Source organism: Prosopis cineraria, unplaced genomic scaffold (assembly GCF_029017545.1).
Source record: "Prosopis cineraria cultivar Desert tree isolate PC_DT_omini unplaced genomic scaffold, ASM2901754v1 PC6, whole genome shotgun sequence".
NCBI classification, from domain to species: Eukaryota; Viridiplantae; Streptophyta; class Magnoliopsida; order Fabales; family Fabaceae; genus Prosopis; species Prosopis cineraria.
This window is the reverse complement of record NW_026555337.1, coordinates 5,010,528-5,027,283: the sequence shown is the minus strand read 5'-3', so window position 1 is coordinate 5,027,283 and position 16,756 is coordinate 5,010,528. Positions and strand designations below refer to the sequence as shown.

The window sequence follows — 16,756 nt, the reverse complement described above, 5'->3', positions numbered from 1 at the left end:
CATAATAAAAAAGAATGTACTTTGTGAGTCCTTCAGAGATTCTAATGATATGAGCTTATTTAGTAACTTGTTAACTTATTTTCCAAAAAGTATTTTAAATAATAAAAAAATAAAATATTATTTTGAAGAATTGAAAAATAAAAATATCTTTCAAATATTTTAGAATTATTATTCTAAAAAATAAAAGATATTAAAAAACCTATTATTATTATTATTATCATTTTGTTTTCAAAATATGTTTTAGAAAATATCAATTCTCGAAATAATAAATACATACAGCTCTCAGGCCCTTGCTTTTAATTATATCGTTTCAAAAATATAGTTGGCTAATAAAATATATAATAATAATAAAATCAAATTTTTCTTTCCGCTTAAGCTTCTTCGTGTTACTGAGTTGATCTTTATCCTAATAACATCATTAGATGGAACGAAAACATACTCCTCAGAAAGTACCTAAGAGAGGAAACCCCAAAAAAAGAGCTTGAAAATGGCTTGTGTCGGTTGATTGCTACTTTAATGTATTTTTTCTTCATCCTCAAAGTCCAAACTTAAAATTTAATTTATTTAATTTTATCGAATAGATACTTTTTCACGAATAACGATCGGATCATGGGATATACGATGGTTATAGAAACGTGATTTGAATAAGGATTAGTAACTGCATTCATTGAATGGGATATAACACATGAAAAATTTTTAAGTAGATTAAGTATATCATGTCATTTATAATTTATTTAATTAAAATATTTTAAATAATTTGAATTAAATTTTGTATAATATTTTCTAATTGGTTTTATTCTTATAATAAAATACATATATTTTTACATTTTCTCTCTCTACTATAATTAATACTATAATCAATTTATATTTTAATATCATTTAAATGTCATATTTTTATTGAATAGACCATAAATAATGTAGTACGCTTGGTCTACTTAAGTACTACCTTTGTTCTAAATTATATAGTACTTTTAAAATAGTTTTTCCATTTCAAGATATAAGACATTTTGATAGATTAAGGTTTCATTAAATGTAACAATTTCAATATTACCATTTCTCTCTCTTGTAATTAATTTTCATCTTTTTTCTTTTTAATATTTTAAATGATAGGCATTTTTAAAAATTTATATTTTTATTTTGGAAAAATAAGATTATCAAGTGTATTGAATAATATGTGAAATTTTATCTAAAAGTATCTTATAAATTGAGATTGAGGGAGTATTTCTTATAATACTTTTCTCGAAACTTTAATCATGTTTTCCCCTTTTCAATGCACCAATGGGTTCATCGTTCGGGAACCAGAAACGAGAAAACTATGAGAACTATTTTGCACTTGCTAACTCAGGCAAAGCAAACAAAAAACATTTGACTAACACCAGCAATGTAAACTTGCATCCAGATCATTCGGTGAATGTGACAGAAATCATATGATTAAGGATGCAATTTGCAAGTGTTTTTTTTCGCCGAGCTATGGAAAAAAAGTTTGACGTTTTGTATCGTTTTAAATTGATTCCAGTGATTTTTTTTTTTTTTTGGTGTCATGATTAGGACATCTTAAAATTTCGTTCAATCCAAGTAGGCAATTTTTTTTTTGAGCAAAATTCTAATTAGACAATAATAAAAGCGTATTTTAAGTGGGGGGGGGGAGTGTATTTTCGCACGTTAAGAGATTATCTAAGATTTTATGATAAATTTAAAACGATGCAGAAACGTCAAGCTTTTTTTTTTTTTTTCCATAGCTCGGGGAAAAAAACACTTGCAAATTGTATGAATTTGAAGAGAAAACGATGTAAAAATGATGATACTCTCCATATATATGTATTTGAAGAGAAAATGAAATATATTATACTGCTTTTTGGGCCCACTAGATAGAGGTAAGAATCAGGTGAACCTGACCCTTATGAGCCCAACTCTTAAAAGCTTATGTCCTAAAGTTCAAATACCTAAAATTTGATTTAATTTTAAAGTCTGGCTCTTATTTACAAGGTTCAGGGTCGGGTTCTTAAACCCTCTTTTTCAAAAAAAATTTAACATTTTAATTTAAGCAAAATATTTTAAAATTTAACATAAAATAAATTAAAGTCTCAGATAAAATTCAACAAAGATTTAAAATTTTAAATTTAAGATGAAGATTTTTAATTTTTATTAATGTAAATTTAAATCCTTCTCATCCTCATTTAAAAATAAATTATTAGATCTCTTAGACGTAAATCCACTTGTTAAAAATAGAGGTGAAGATTTAATATCTATTATCTCTATAACTTCTTATTCATTACCTACAATAAATATTAACAAAATTGTGTCATTGTCAGTCAAATATATGCATGTATGTATATACGTATATATAAAATAATTTGACTTATCAAAGCTTATCAGGGTCGCTCGAGCTTGGATCCTTTTTCACATGATTTATCAAGGTTAAGCCATCAACCCAATTACTTTAATAAAAATTAAATTTTTAAAACCTGAATCTTTATTTAAACAGAATTTTTAAGTCTAACTTTTTATGTTGATTTTTATTTTGACTTTACCACTAGATCTCTTTTTGGTTATACACCTTAAAAAGTGAAATTGTTGAGGATATTGATCCGGTTCACTACGGTCACTGACAAAGTGGGTGGAAAGTATGATCATCTTATCCGTTCATTTTATTTAATGGTGGGGGAGGGACGAATGTACCAAAAATCTTATCATCTACAAGGCAAGTAAACATTTTCTACAATAAAAAATTACTCTGCAATTTAAATCCTAAAAAAATATAAAAAAATCTTAGCAATTTTTCTACCATCTTTGCAGAATATTTTAAAAAATTTGTTAAGATCTTTCATGCTTTTTTAGGATTCAAATTGGACAGTAATTTTTATTATAGAAAAAAGTTTGAGTGTTTTGCAGGTGATGAGGTTGTTCATGCACTCACCTCTTTCCCACCATCAGATGGAATGAACGGATAAGATCATCCCACTTTCCATCCACTTTACTATAATCACTGCATGTGATCCAGCTCAATCAAAGGGATGATCATAGAAAAGCAGAAATACGAATAATTTTTTCAAAAATATTTACTGGTGTGGCTCTAATTTTGTCCTCTTTGCCTCGGTATTTATTGGCCATTATCTTAAATATAATTGTGAATGTGACCTTTTAAGTTAGTAATTATGCTTAATTTTGTATCAGCGCGCGCGTATGATGAGGATTACTGTCAGAAATTAAACACAACTCCATTATAGTCGTCAACTTCGTTGCCCATAATAAAGACATTAATAAGTTCTATTAATGTTAATTTATCTTCCGTATGCCAATCTGAACTGGAAAATTTCAATTTTGCACTCTAAATCAGTTACATATTTACAGCAACGTTCACGAATCACGATCTCATTATATCCTTATTACAAGGAAACATATATCCAGAGAATCAATTCAGTTTTCTACACTGATCAATATATATTATTTCACTGATAGATATCTCAAATCCCACGCTTTACCGCTTAACGCGCTCTTCCGGCCAGAATCAAAATCCATGAAGACCACGAAGAGAGGTCTCAAAAGCTGCCTTGCTGTATTTATGGTCTTCTTGATCCTTCTTACCACTGTGATTACTACCCTAATTTCACCATCTTCAAACCCAGGAATCCTGAAATTACTGTGAAACCCTTGGGAATTCCGTTTCCCCATGATTTATCAGGCAACGTGACAGTGAACATGGTAGTTACGATAGCGAATCGGAACTTCGGAAGTTTCAGGTACGAGAACCCACTGGTTATGTGAACTTCCAGGACGTCGTTTTGGCTGAAGTTCCGCTGGAAACGGAGAGGATTCCGGCGAGAAGCACGGTGAACTTGACAACTTCTGCAGATTTTATGATCGGAAAGCTGGCAAAAGATGTCGAGTTTTGGAAACAAGTTGCAGAAGGAAACGGAACAGTGGTTCTGAGATCAGTGGCGACACTTCCTGGGAAGGCGACGATGCTCAAGATTTTCAAGAAGAAGGCGACGGTTTATAACACGTGTGACATATCTATTCATATTGCTTCAATGGGTGTTGATTCTAAATGCGTATCCAAAATCAAGCTGTGATTGTTTTTGGAAGCCAGGATTTGCTGTTTCTTATTGCTATCTAAGACTCCCCGTGTGTGATTAATTAATTAGTAATTAAAGATGGATTTGGTCGAGGAAGGGTGTACATTGACGGGTGAAAACTTTTTCTTGCTTAATTTCTTCAGTTTTCTTTTTATTTAGTTTTTAATTTTACAGTTTTTGTTTTATTCCATTCACCATTGAACCTGGCCAACTTCTATCGATATACATTACACAGCATCGTAATTAGTCAAAAACAACCATTCATTGAGTCAATATGTGTTTCTTGTTTTTGCCAAAACTGGATCAATATTTTGTACCTTCTATATCTCAGACTAAAGTAAATGTTCATGTGCTGTTCAAATAAAAAATCATTTCATGGTATGAAATATTCAAAATAATTTTAGGCCGATAATTATTAATTGTTAGCATTGGTCATCATAAACCATGGATATTATTATATTTATATTCATTTATGACTATTTAAAAAAAATAACATGTATTTTAATATAAGGATAGGACTTATATACTTACCATTATATACTTAATATATTTTTCATTCAAGGGTGAGAATAGGCTAGGTCTTAACAGAAGTCTATAACTTGACCTACTTTAGACCTAACCTAACTTGCTTACAAAATAAATTCAAGTTAGTTTCAGACTTTTAATTAAGCCTATTCATTAAACAAGCCAAGTTTATTTTTTCAAAGCCTACCCTACGAGCCTAACAAGTCAACCTAGATATATATATATATATTATATATAATATATCATAAACACATCTATTTTATCATTAATTTTTTAATCAATCTACTCTTTTTTTATTTGTAGTTATACTTTCAATCATGTCAAACTTGTATATTCATCTTAAGGCTAAAGTATACTTTTGATCTTTTAATTTTATATGAGGTTTCAATTTAATCCTTTAATTTTAAAAAGTGTCTTTTCAATCCTCTAACCCTAACACTGGTAGTTTGAAATGAATATTTTTTGTACCAATTAATGTCATTTTAAAAAATTAAACTTAATATGTCAATATTTAAAAAATTTTTGTCAATATTAAAAACTTAATGGATAAATTTTTTGTAATGAAACTAACAATATTAGGGTTAAAGAGCTAGAAAAATACTTTATAAAATTAAGAGATCAAAATAAAATATTGTGTAAAGTTAAATAACTAAATATATAATTTAACCAAATCTTAATGTTATTACTTTATTGTTATATTGTATTGTAGTTAATAAGTTCTTTCAATTATTATATATTATAATTGATAAATCAGGTTATATATTGTATATTATAATAGTATTAAAGTATGTTTGAAATTGAAACTAAAATGTGAGTCTATTTAAAGTGTTTACTTTTAAATAGGCTTTCAAGTCAGGCCAGGTCAAGCTTTAGATAAGCTCAAGCCTGAGTTGTGAAAAAATCTTATACAGGCTTCAGTTCTGGCTCAGACCTCTAATTTATCATAGAGGCTCAGGTCTATTTGGTTAAAGCCTAGCTCAGCGTAGCTTATTTTCACCCATACTTTCATCCAATCAAATCATGATATATAAATTTTAATATGTTAATGATATTAATAACAAGAATTTATCATAGAATAAATAATTTATAATAGATACATATATCTTGATTTAATTTGAAACAAGCACATTAAATATATAAGACTAAATATATAAGTTTTTCCTATAATATAAATATGATGGTAATTGTGGTGCAACTAAATTCAAATATTCATTTCCTTAATTCCATGACATACTAAACATATTTATTTCATTCAACCACACATCATTCTTATCATCATCACCAATTCTTATGAAAAGTATTGAGCCTTTTGATGAGGCACCGACTTAAATTTGTTTTTTTTAAATAATTTATTCAAGGAAGGTTAAGAAATAGTGTTTTTTCTTTTTTTGGCCCAAGGCTCAGGAATAACTTTGTTCTTGAAAGAATATTCTAATAAACTAGTAACGGATTCTCCGATTTCAGCGACTAGTTTCATATTTAAATTCATAAATAGATAGTAGACTTGGCGCATGAGATAATTTTTTTGTCAAGCTTTTTTTAGGGACAATGAAGCTTAAATTATTAATTTACGGTGCCTTGGCTTGCCCCATAAGTCTTCTTTTAACATGAAAAAAATTCCCATATAAAAAATATGCACAATTTGGAGCGAGATGAGCCTTTTGTACATTACACCGATTAAAGATAGAGTGCTTCACAATCTATAAACTACATATAGATATAGTTTATGTATAATAAGAAAATATTGACGAGAGTTAAAAAATTAATATTGTAATTAAGAGAGGGTCGTTGCACATGGGTAGGGCAAGATAGGAACCAACTAATTAAATTAATGCAGAGATTTGAGTTAGTTTGGGGGAGAATTGCATTTATGAAATCAGAGGGCCAGAGACCGAAACATGAGCTCAAAAGATACACTCACAATTGGAATAGCCTTCACTTTCGGAAAGGGACGTGTCTTTGCGTGCGTGCGTGTGAGAGAGATAGAGATTAAAGACGACAAGAGTATTAAAGAGTTCACGAGTGAGTGCAAGGGTTGGTGGTGGCTGGGCTTTCAGATACCAAGAGAATATCTCGAGGCAAAACACAATTTTCACCCTCTCATGTATTCTTATCTACTCCTTTCATTTCAATTTATAAAATATTTTTATTGATAGTTTGGTATCCTAAAATATATTATTTCAGTTCTATTTATAAACTACTTTTAATATATTTAACTAGAATAAAAAAAACTTTAAAACTTGCTAAATTTGTCTAACAATTTAAAAGGAAAAACACAAGTTTTGGTTCCTATATTTTTAACGTATTTTAGTACAAATTCTCATAGTTTTTTTTATTGTTTCAGCTCTCTCCAGTTTATTCTATATGTAATGTTAATCCTTCTACTTTAATTTGAATATGCTTAGAATGACGATGTTTTGTCACTGACAATGCTAAATTTGTTGATCTTTTACTAATATAATTAATATAGAAGGGGAAAAAATGGTCCATATCTTAAATGACATAGGCAGCATGTGCAATGACCCCCATAGAAGTTATAAGGGTATTAGTCGAAGGAAAATGCCTGACTTTCGTTGACCCTACTTACTCAAACATCAAAATACACTATTGGGCATTGTCCTTCTAAGTGTTAGTGACATATCATAATATTTAATATCATTAGTGTCATCTCATTATCCTTTTGAGCATGTTCAATAGTAGAGAGACTAATATTGCAAAAGGATAAGTTAGTGGAACTTGAAACAACGAAAAAAACTATAAGGACTTATATGAAAAGCATGTAAACTTTCAAGGACTAAAAGTCATGTTATCCTAATTTAAAAAGTTCTTAACTTTGTTATTATTAAATATACATATTTTAACGACATAATTTCTCTTTTTAACATTTAATGGAAGGTAAAAGGGGTAATTTTTCATGAAAATTTAATGGTGCAACTTATAAATAGAACAAAAAAAAATTCTCTCTCTACCCTATAATTAGTGTAATATCACCCTCTCTAACCAAATAGTTAACCTACCATGGTAATTAAAATATAACAACCCAAGATTACCTTACTATGATAGAAAGAACTCAATTGCAATTGAAAAATGACTAACTATAATAGAAAAGAAAAATACATAATTCAAAAGACTATTATGGTTAAAAGGGTTTAGACTTATCTCAAAATCACACACAATAAAGCCTATCTTAATAAATGTCCACACTAGTAGAAAGAGATCTTAAACACTAAGTGAAACAACTTCAATTCTGCTGATCATATAATTATCACTTTAACATTTAACTTAAAACCCCAAAAGAGAAAATAGTATTTCAAGCAATTAAATATGACCATATGAAATTAGAGTATTGAAGAAACAAAACAGAAGCAAATTTAGCAATTTGACTCTATCTAAAATTTTAAAGGGCTAACAACACTAAGCCTATAGCGATATTTCCATCTCCATCATTGCATTAGATGAACTAGCTTTAGAATTAGAACATGCTCCATAAATACCAATACAGGCATAAGGGTCAATACACACCTCACATAGTCCTGTAACACCTGAGATTTTTCACAATTTTAAAATACAAATCAAATTATATCCCAGGATGTCTATAATCACAACCTTTGTGCTAACTAGAGTCGGACAAACAGGCTCAACCTAATGTGCTAACCCATTAGCCTACCAAATTTGGCTATTTGGATTGGGAAAATGAGCTCGTTTTTTAAAAATGGAATTGGGTTGGCCCAGACAAAAAAAAGTAGGCTAAATGGGCTAACCTACTTCGTTTTCTTAAAAAAAATTACTCATACTAGATATCGCCCACCGAAGACTAGCTCTAAATCAAAAGTCTCAAATGGCTAAACCTAAATTCCTAAACCTAAACGTCTCCTGCTTTCTAAGGTCCTATTCAGGCAGCATCTCTCAAAGACACAAACTCAAAGTGAAGCCTCTATAGGCAGCTTGCTGTCACCACATCCAACTCGTCACTGTCACATCCAGATTGTCTTCTCCTCATGACCTTTTTCTTCACTTCTCCTCCAGATTGTTGCCACCACATTATTTTGACCCATCATAGTGATTTAGCTTAGCACAACCTTAGGGCCAAAATACAAATCAAAATACAATTCCAAAAGACAAATAGTGCAAGTGAACCAAAAATGAAATATTAGTTGGCCAATACACACACACACACAGTTACACATATCCAAAAATAAAAGAGGTAGTACAATTTAATGCCCCCTACCTTCTGCCTTGAAAGCTTCCCTCTTTTGCCAGATTGACAGAGTAAAAGCCTTTGACAAAATTAAGACTTAATTTTGGAGATTTATGTTTTTATTTTGAACAAAATAAGATTGTGAAGTGTATTTAATGAATTTTATTGGTATGCATACTTTTATTTAAAGGTGTCTTGTAAATTGAGATGAAGAGAATTATCAAAAAAGTTAATTGAATGTTAATTTTTGTTGAAAGTTGTATATCTTTTGAATTACATCTTCATTCAATATCTTATATAATTAAGTGTTACAATGATGATGATTAAAATGGATCATTTTTTTAAACAAATAATATATGAAGTAGGAGCATAGTTGGGAAGAATTATAAGCAATACCTAATATCTTATATTTTGAATAAATTATGATCTCTAAAATTTTTTTGATATTATAGTCGGGATGGAATATATATAAATGCATTTCACTTCATCCCATGATCTCTGGAAATTTGTTGTTTTCATGATTTTGATTCATTTTTAATTAAGTAGATAATTAAGTAGGACATTCATCTTCCTATATACTTGATATGTCGTTGGTCCATAAAAAACTCCGGCCTCCCTTTAACATTCAATTTTATTTAATACAGTATAGTATTTATCATGATTATATTTTTACTTTTCGTCATGGCCCATTTCATATACGTACTAGTGTTAGGTATATAGCTAAGGTTGCATGATTTATGTAACAATAAAAAAAAACTCATAATATATCATGCGCTTTATATTGAATAACTAAATTATTTGACTTCAAAATCCGTGAACAAGAAATAAAAGGGTAGTATAAGATGGTCAAACTCAAACAAGATTCAGAACAAAGTAGAATTTCGTAATATATCAATTTTTTGTTACTAAAAATCCATGGTAAGTTGGATTAAAAAAACAACACATGATGAAACATTCACTTTTTTTTAAAAAAAAACATAATCTAATTTTCTCACAAACAACGTATATCGAAGTCTGCAGGCGAGTGGGTTAGAGTATAGAGAGAAATGAAAGGGTGTTGCCAAGAAATATAGTGAGAGAAAGTGCCGATTGATTTTCAAAAACTTTGCTTGCATTCACAAGTAATCCTGGGTTTGGGGGAAAGAATAATGACATGGGGCTTATAATTCCTTGTCACGGGATCAATTAATACAAATACACACGTCATCAAAGCAAATGCAATACAATATAATAAGTAAAGTAGGCAATTGACTCTTGACAAAGGAATGGGGTAGCCACCTAGCTTGGAGTGTCAAAGGGTGGCACATGCTGCTTTATTAATTGTTCTATTCCTTCGCTGCATGGGGGGCCACTGTATTTGACAACTTCCTTCACCTATTCCTTTTGCTTCGCTTTCTACCTGCCTCCACACACACACACACACACATGTGACATATCATATATAAAATATAGTTTGCCCGATTTAGTACTGACAATATAAAAAATGAAGAACTGTGTGTGTGTAAAGATAAGATGAAGATCCTTGACAACTGCAATTACTCTATTTTCAAATCTCCTTTTAGAGGAAGAGGAGGCACGTCAACTAGATTCCCTTGCTTCCTTCTAAACTAATTTTGCATATTGTCCAGAATGAGAGGAGAGGAAGCATCACATCTTAACTCAAAATTTATTTAAAATTTAAAAAATTTTTAAATTTTATTTTATTATATATTAATTATTAAATTCAATTTTATCTTATACGTGAAACTTCCCACATCGATTTAAATTCACTTATATTCAGACAACTTAACAATCTTCTCATCAAATGTGAGTCCACAAGTTTTCATGTCAAAGATGCCCTGAATATTAAGTCCAGCCAGTCCAATTTTTCAAGCTTCAAATTAAATGTGTATATATATATATATATATATGGAAATACTGTTTGGAGAACAATGATCACTGAATTATCTAAATAGGGTACTATCCGAACACGAGATATTGATTAGATAGTAAATATGGCTCTTTATTTAGTAATATATGGTCCAAGCTCCAGCCAGTCATCAGTTGATTAGTCATTAACTTAAAATATAGCTGGTGACAAAATACAATTTTATAGTTATACAATATAAACTCCAAAGTTAGCCTCATGCCCTCGTGACTGTTACATCATATATATTATTCTTCCAAAGCTAGAAATATTAATCAATAATATATATGAAACAATTATCCAAAAGGTCTTACTCATACTTAAGATAAAGCGAAAACGAAAATTGAAAATTTTGAAATTTACACAAGACGTTGCACCTAATCCTATCAAATAGGATGGTTGTGCTTTGTACTTAAATACCTAATTTGCAAAATATGATGAGTGCTTAAAAATGATGTTTCATGCTGGATAAGCATTATATCAGAAAGAAACATTACACGACAAAACTCGAGAAAATTTTGCTTATAGTTCGGCGGCTAAAATTATCCAGTTTTTATGACTATTGTTAATTGATAAGGGCAAAATGTGATACATTTAACAAAACGGAGTTACAATTTTCAGTAAAGGCGAGGTAACTAGACCGTTGATCTACCACTCCAAAACACAAATCGCATCATTATTAATAGTTGTTAACCATTTGATTGATTACCTAACCTGTGATGTTAACCAATATATGGCCAGGTGCATGGGTTCACACTAATTGATATTATCATATTATTGATGAAGTTAAACCTTTTTTTTTTGGGTTTCTGGATACTGATTAATAATTAGCAGTTTAATCCACCTTTATGGATGAGCAAAACATTGGATCATGCCGCGGAATACAAAGTCTTTGTCAAGGTCGCCCCTTTTTGCATTATATATATATATATATATGAATATATTATGATGGTGACTAGAGATCGGTTAGCTACGTGGGTGTGAACCAGTTTATGGTGACGACCTTTCGGTGCACACCTTGATTCGTTGTGTGTATGTTCTGATCACAAGGATTGTGTGTAATTGTGTACGAAGTTATTGGTTATGTCGAATAATATGTAAGACAGTGAAGATACTCAATTTAATGGTGGCGGCAACCTGATTAATGATTTAAATCTGGTAAGTGACATAAATACACTCACTCAATAAATATCTTAACTATAATTATTAGATTTCATCATCACTTTAAAATTATCAAAATACATTTTTATCAAAAAATTCAAAATAATCCTTGTGATCAGAACCTTCCTCATTCAGTTTGTTATCCCCTCCAGAAGTTTGAGATTTGGTGATTCTAAATGTCACATGCTAACATATGATTCGAATGCCGTTTCATTAAGTTAAGTGGTTGTTATTGTGCCACGTGAAGCACTTATTAAGTAAGTATATTTAGGTTATTTATTGAATTCAAATCCAACTAATATATATTGCACCACTTGTGATATTCATCACGTACGTGCATGAAACAATTTTATTCACTAAATTATTGAGTTATGCTCCTTAATTAATATCACAAACAGTAATTCAACAGACAGATCAAATTTTGCAGGATAAAAAATTTAAATTTTTAAGGGTATCAATATGTATATGTAGTAGTGCCTGCCACTGGATAGTAACTACCATTCCGTGTGTTTCTTTTCTTTTCTTTTCCCTTTTTTGCATATATATATATATATATATATAATAACTACCATTGTTCAAATGTCACATGATCAGTTGAAATTTTGATATCTCCTTGACATATGGCAAAAACTGGAGAAAATTATATTTGGGTCCCTTATAAGGGAGTTATTGACACTTTTGTCCTTTAAACACATGACCTTTTTAAAGATTTACTACCAGATATACTTTATTAATTAATAACTTTCTATTTCAACTAAGAACCAGAGTGTTAATAATTCCCTTATAGTTAAGGAATCCAAATGTCATTCTTCCAAAATTGAAATTAGGTCCCTGCAATCAAATTTCACCTTCAATAAAGGAGGAAATTAATCAAGAACCTTGGTTATAAAAAATTCACTTCCTACACAAGTAAAAAGATATTCCAACTTATTAATAATGAATAAGAAGAATAAATATAAATGGTTGTGGGAAGATGTACGTGTAGAAGAGTGAATAATAATAGAGAGTGGTCAAAGACAACATTTGCTGGTGGAATTTTTAAGTGAGAATGTCCTGAAGGCGTCTGTGCTCTCTGTTGTAAATTAATGCTTCAGCACATGGAGGGGTCTTCTGTTGCAGCCGTTTCTTAATATTTTTAATTAAAATCAATGGCCTGCAGGAGGTAGGAGAAGTATTAATAATATTTAAACCTATCAATCTACTTTTCCTCTTAGTTAAATTAATGTCCCTTATATTAATATATCCATTCAATTCAATTCTTATTCCTCTACAGCCACACTTTCTTCTTCCTCCTGGGTTCTGGCTTCTTATTCTCTGTTTGACAAATCTAAACCCGTATATATTATGTTACTTAATTAATTAAGATTAGCTTCCTACTCAATATTACAGAACACAATTTATTTGCCTCTTCAGCTAGCCAATATTCAATTACTAATTTCTCGTTTCTTAATATCCATTGTTTTGAATTTTTTTATCAAAAAAAAAGTATTGTCAATTTTTTTCCTATCACACCACCAGGTACTGGTTATGGTGAAAAAATTATGACTTAAATACAAGGTCTTGGATTTAAGTTTGTGTGACTGTAAAAGACTTCTAACTACTCCCAATTAAACATGATAATCCTCAAAATCTAACCTAGGCAAATAGTTATGCGTGTATATTTATAAAAATCCTATCACAAGTCACGTTAGACCTTGTTGTCAAATTTAATTGCAGGAAATTTATTTAAAAGTGAATCACTATTATTAGCTCTCAATCAATGTGTCCACTGTAATAACCTAAAATTTAATCTTTTAGATCCTACTCATTATTTCATAGTTTAGGCATTTATCATGTGAAATCTGGCTCGCTGCAGGTTTCAATTATATTACTCTCCAGATTGCAAATAATAAAATTATAAAATTAATTAAATGCTATTAACCTTTGAACCAGAAAATAGGTGCCAAGTTGCTAAATAAGGTCATCACACTCTGACACTTCCTCCAAACAAAATAAATCATGAAATGATAGAGACCTCGCTATTATATGCTACACCGATAATAATAATACATTATAATTCCTTAAGCTTTTAACCTACGCCAAACTTAAACAGCTCTCTCCTCGCCATTACAATCAAAACACATGGCCATTGTATTGTGTATACAGCTTTATGATTTCAACTACAAAGAAGGCGGCCAAAAGACATACGAAGGAGGGGGAGGACAGAGAGAAATAAAAACGCTACATGGACAAGAAGTCATCCAAAATAATTAACCAACATGGACAAGGGAAACAAACTGAGTCCTCTTTTCTTCAGGTCTGTGTAGCTCATGCTGTTCTTTCCTCTGCTATTCTTTTCATCCTTACTGTGAGCTCCATGATCTCTCTTCAAATCTGAAACATGCTCTGATGTAAATCCCTTACCCTAGAGAATATCACCAGCATGGTTAAAATTAGATGATCAGAAAATATCAGTTGCTTCTGCTGATTAACTAATTTCAGAAAACAGTTTACATACTAAACTAATGATCTGAGCTTACCGTGGAATCATCAGATAGATGATCAGCTGTCTTTGTAGGAATCGTCACGGTTGGATCCAATTGATCTCCATCCTAAAAACAAGAGGTAATTAATTAATAATAAATAACATCACAGCAGAAGATTGGAGAGGAAATAAAAGAAGATGAATCAGATATATTACCTTGGGACTGTTGAGAGGAGAAGTAGCAGTGTCCTCCAAAGGATCATCATCATCATCATGTGAAACTTTCTTGGTCCGTGATTTCTTGAATCTGAGCTTCATATCAGGATGATTTGGGGGAACCCCGTAATTATTTGAAGAGAGGGAGGAAAGAAGACGATGGTTGTGGTGGTGAGAGAATTTGCATGCAGCACAAGAAGCAGCATCCGAGACCAAAGAAGAAGAGCCCCCACTACACAAACTGAAACAAGAAGAACCTGTATTTGACGATAAATCTTCGAAGTAAGAAGTCCACCCACTTTCCTCCTGATCCTCATGATCAGCACGGACTATGAGGTCTTTCTTAGACGAAGATGCTGGTTTGGCCATGGAAGATGAGTCCAGATAGCGATCCAGCCGTGGCTAAGGATCGAGTAGAAGGGTTCAGGAGGGAAGGAAAAGGGAGGGATTTAAAAGGGGAAGAGAAAATGGCGATGATATGTGAATTAGAATGTGGACGAAATTAAAGGGAACAGCATGATATAGAATCTTGAGGGTGGGCCAGGGGATGTTGAGAGGAAGTTACATCAACAGTTGAAACTGCAAAAGAAAACCAAGGCTATATACCTAGAGAGAGAAAATGAGTGCGAGCTGCAAACAAAACATAGACATGGAGTGGGTTGACCTTTGTGGATTGAGAAGGGGAGCAAGTTCGGAATTGGAAGCTATCTTTTCCTCATCGGATCAACTCCCCCTTTCAACTCAATACAGTTAATCAGTTGGAAATTATATTTTGATTAGGCCTATAACACCTTTTTATATGTATTAATTTACTGTCAAACTTTTTTAATCATAGATGCAATATTTACTTTTCCTATTAAAGTTTAAAATTTCAGAATTTTTTTATAAAACAGTTTATTTTAGATACACACACATGACAGCGTGGTATTATTCGAACCCTAGCTACTGATGTAAATTTTGAGTATGATAGCAATAATTAGTTGGAATTGAAAAAAAAAATGCTGCATGCATTAAATTCACGAATTAATATATAACCGTGATCAAGTTTTGTGATTGTATAATTATGTGCCTATTATATTACACACACAAAACGTATCCTTGCAGTTATAACATCCTAGTGATTAATGTTGTGGAGGACATGTTGACGGTTTAGAATGCCGTTAGAAAGTTTGATTTATTCTCGGCTCTCGACGAGAGATCGAGGAATTAAACGGCCTATTGCAATAAATGCCTCAAATTTGAAGTAGATATACGGACCCGGTCTGGGTGGATTACTACCTTATGGCTGAGATTTTCATTTGGAGCTTTCGTGATTGGCTGATGGAGTTATATATAATGCTTGTTTGGGATCCCATTTAGTTGGTTCGAGTTGTAGTTTGGAAGTATAAAAGCTGGTTAAGAGTGGGGGAAAAGATGCTTTGGTAAGAGTAATTGGCAAATAAATTTTTCTTTTTTAACTATAGTTAAATCAAAAGTTAGATTTAAGTAAATCTAAATAGGTTTTTTAGTATTTGTAAATCTTTTTTCTTAGATTTATCAAATTGCGTACTTATAAAAAAAAATGTGCGTGTGACATGAAGCTCATGTTCTTTTCAGCCATCATAGATCTAAATCTGTTTTTTAATTATATCATCCAACTCTTTTACACAAGAATGTCCAAACATAAATTAAATTAAAGTAACTAACTTTTGTCCCAACTTCAATTTGTAATTTGTGCAAATTTTAGTTCCACAGACATTAATAAAAACAACCTCATAGTCTCTTGATCATCTTGTTTTATATGCTTCCTTCCGTGTTTGCTTTTTGTTTCCTTGTGTTTGTTTAAAAAAAGGTCGTATACTTACTGCAATATTCTATAAGCTACATGTTTTTTATATGGATTAGGCACTTTGATAATTTATTTTTCAATAAGTTAATAGTATAACCACAAATAACAAAATAAGATTAAGATAATTTAATAATTAATTTGCCACAAAATGAATTATAATTAATGACACAACAAACAAGTCAACCTAGGAATAATTAATATATATATATATATATATATCTTTTGTTTGACCAGAGATTAATACATACTCTATGTCAGTAAAACCAGTAGCTAGCTAGTTTAAGAAAGAAAGAAAGAAATTTGCAAATTTATATGTGTTTGACGGATTTCCGTGCCAAAATACGATCCAGAATTGGGTCTCCCCAGTCTCATTTTTTTGGGC

The 16,756-nt window shown here is 30.8% G+C and overlaps 1 protein-coding gene and 1 pseudogene across 1 annotated transcript; one reads left to right on the top strand and one right to left on the bottom strand.

The window, feature by feature from the left end:
• The first annotated feature begins 3,359 nt into the window (after positions 1-3,359).
• On the top strand, positions 3,360-4,084 carry LOC129312810 (uncharacterized; annotated as a pseudogene).
• Positions 4,085-13,843: 9,759 nt separating this feature from the next.
• Positions 13,844-15,020, bottom strand: LOC129314617 (vascular-related unknown protein 1-like). The gene is made up of 3 exons (XM_054958097.1): positions 14,547-15,020; positions 14,386-14,457; positions 13,844-14,270 (listed from the first exon to the last, which is right to left on the bottom strand). Exons 1-3 carry the CDS (start codon positions 14,913-14,915, stop codon positions 14,103-14,105), a joined length of 609 nt encoding a protein of 202 aa, XP_054814072.1. The 5' UTR covers positions 14,916-15,020; the 3' UTR covers positions 13,844-14,102.
• Positions 15,021-16,756: the final 1,736 nt, after the last annotated feature.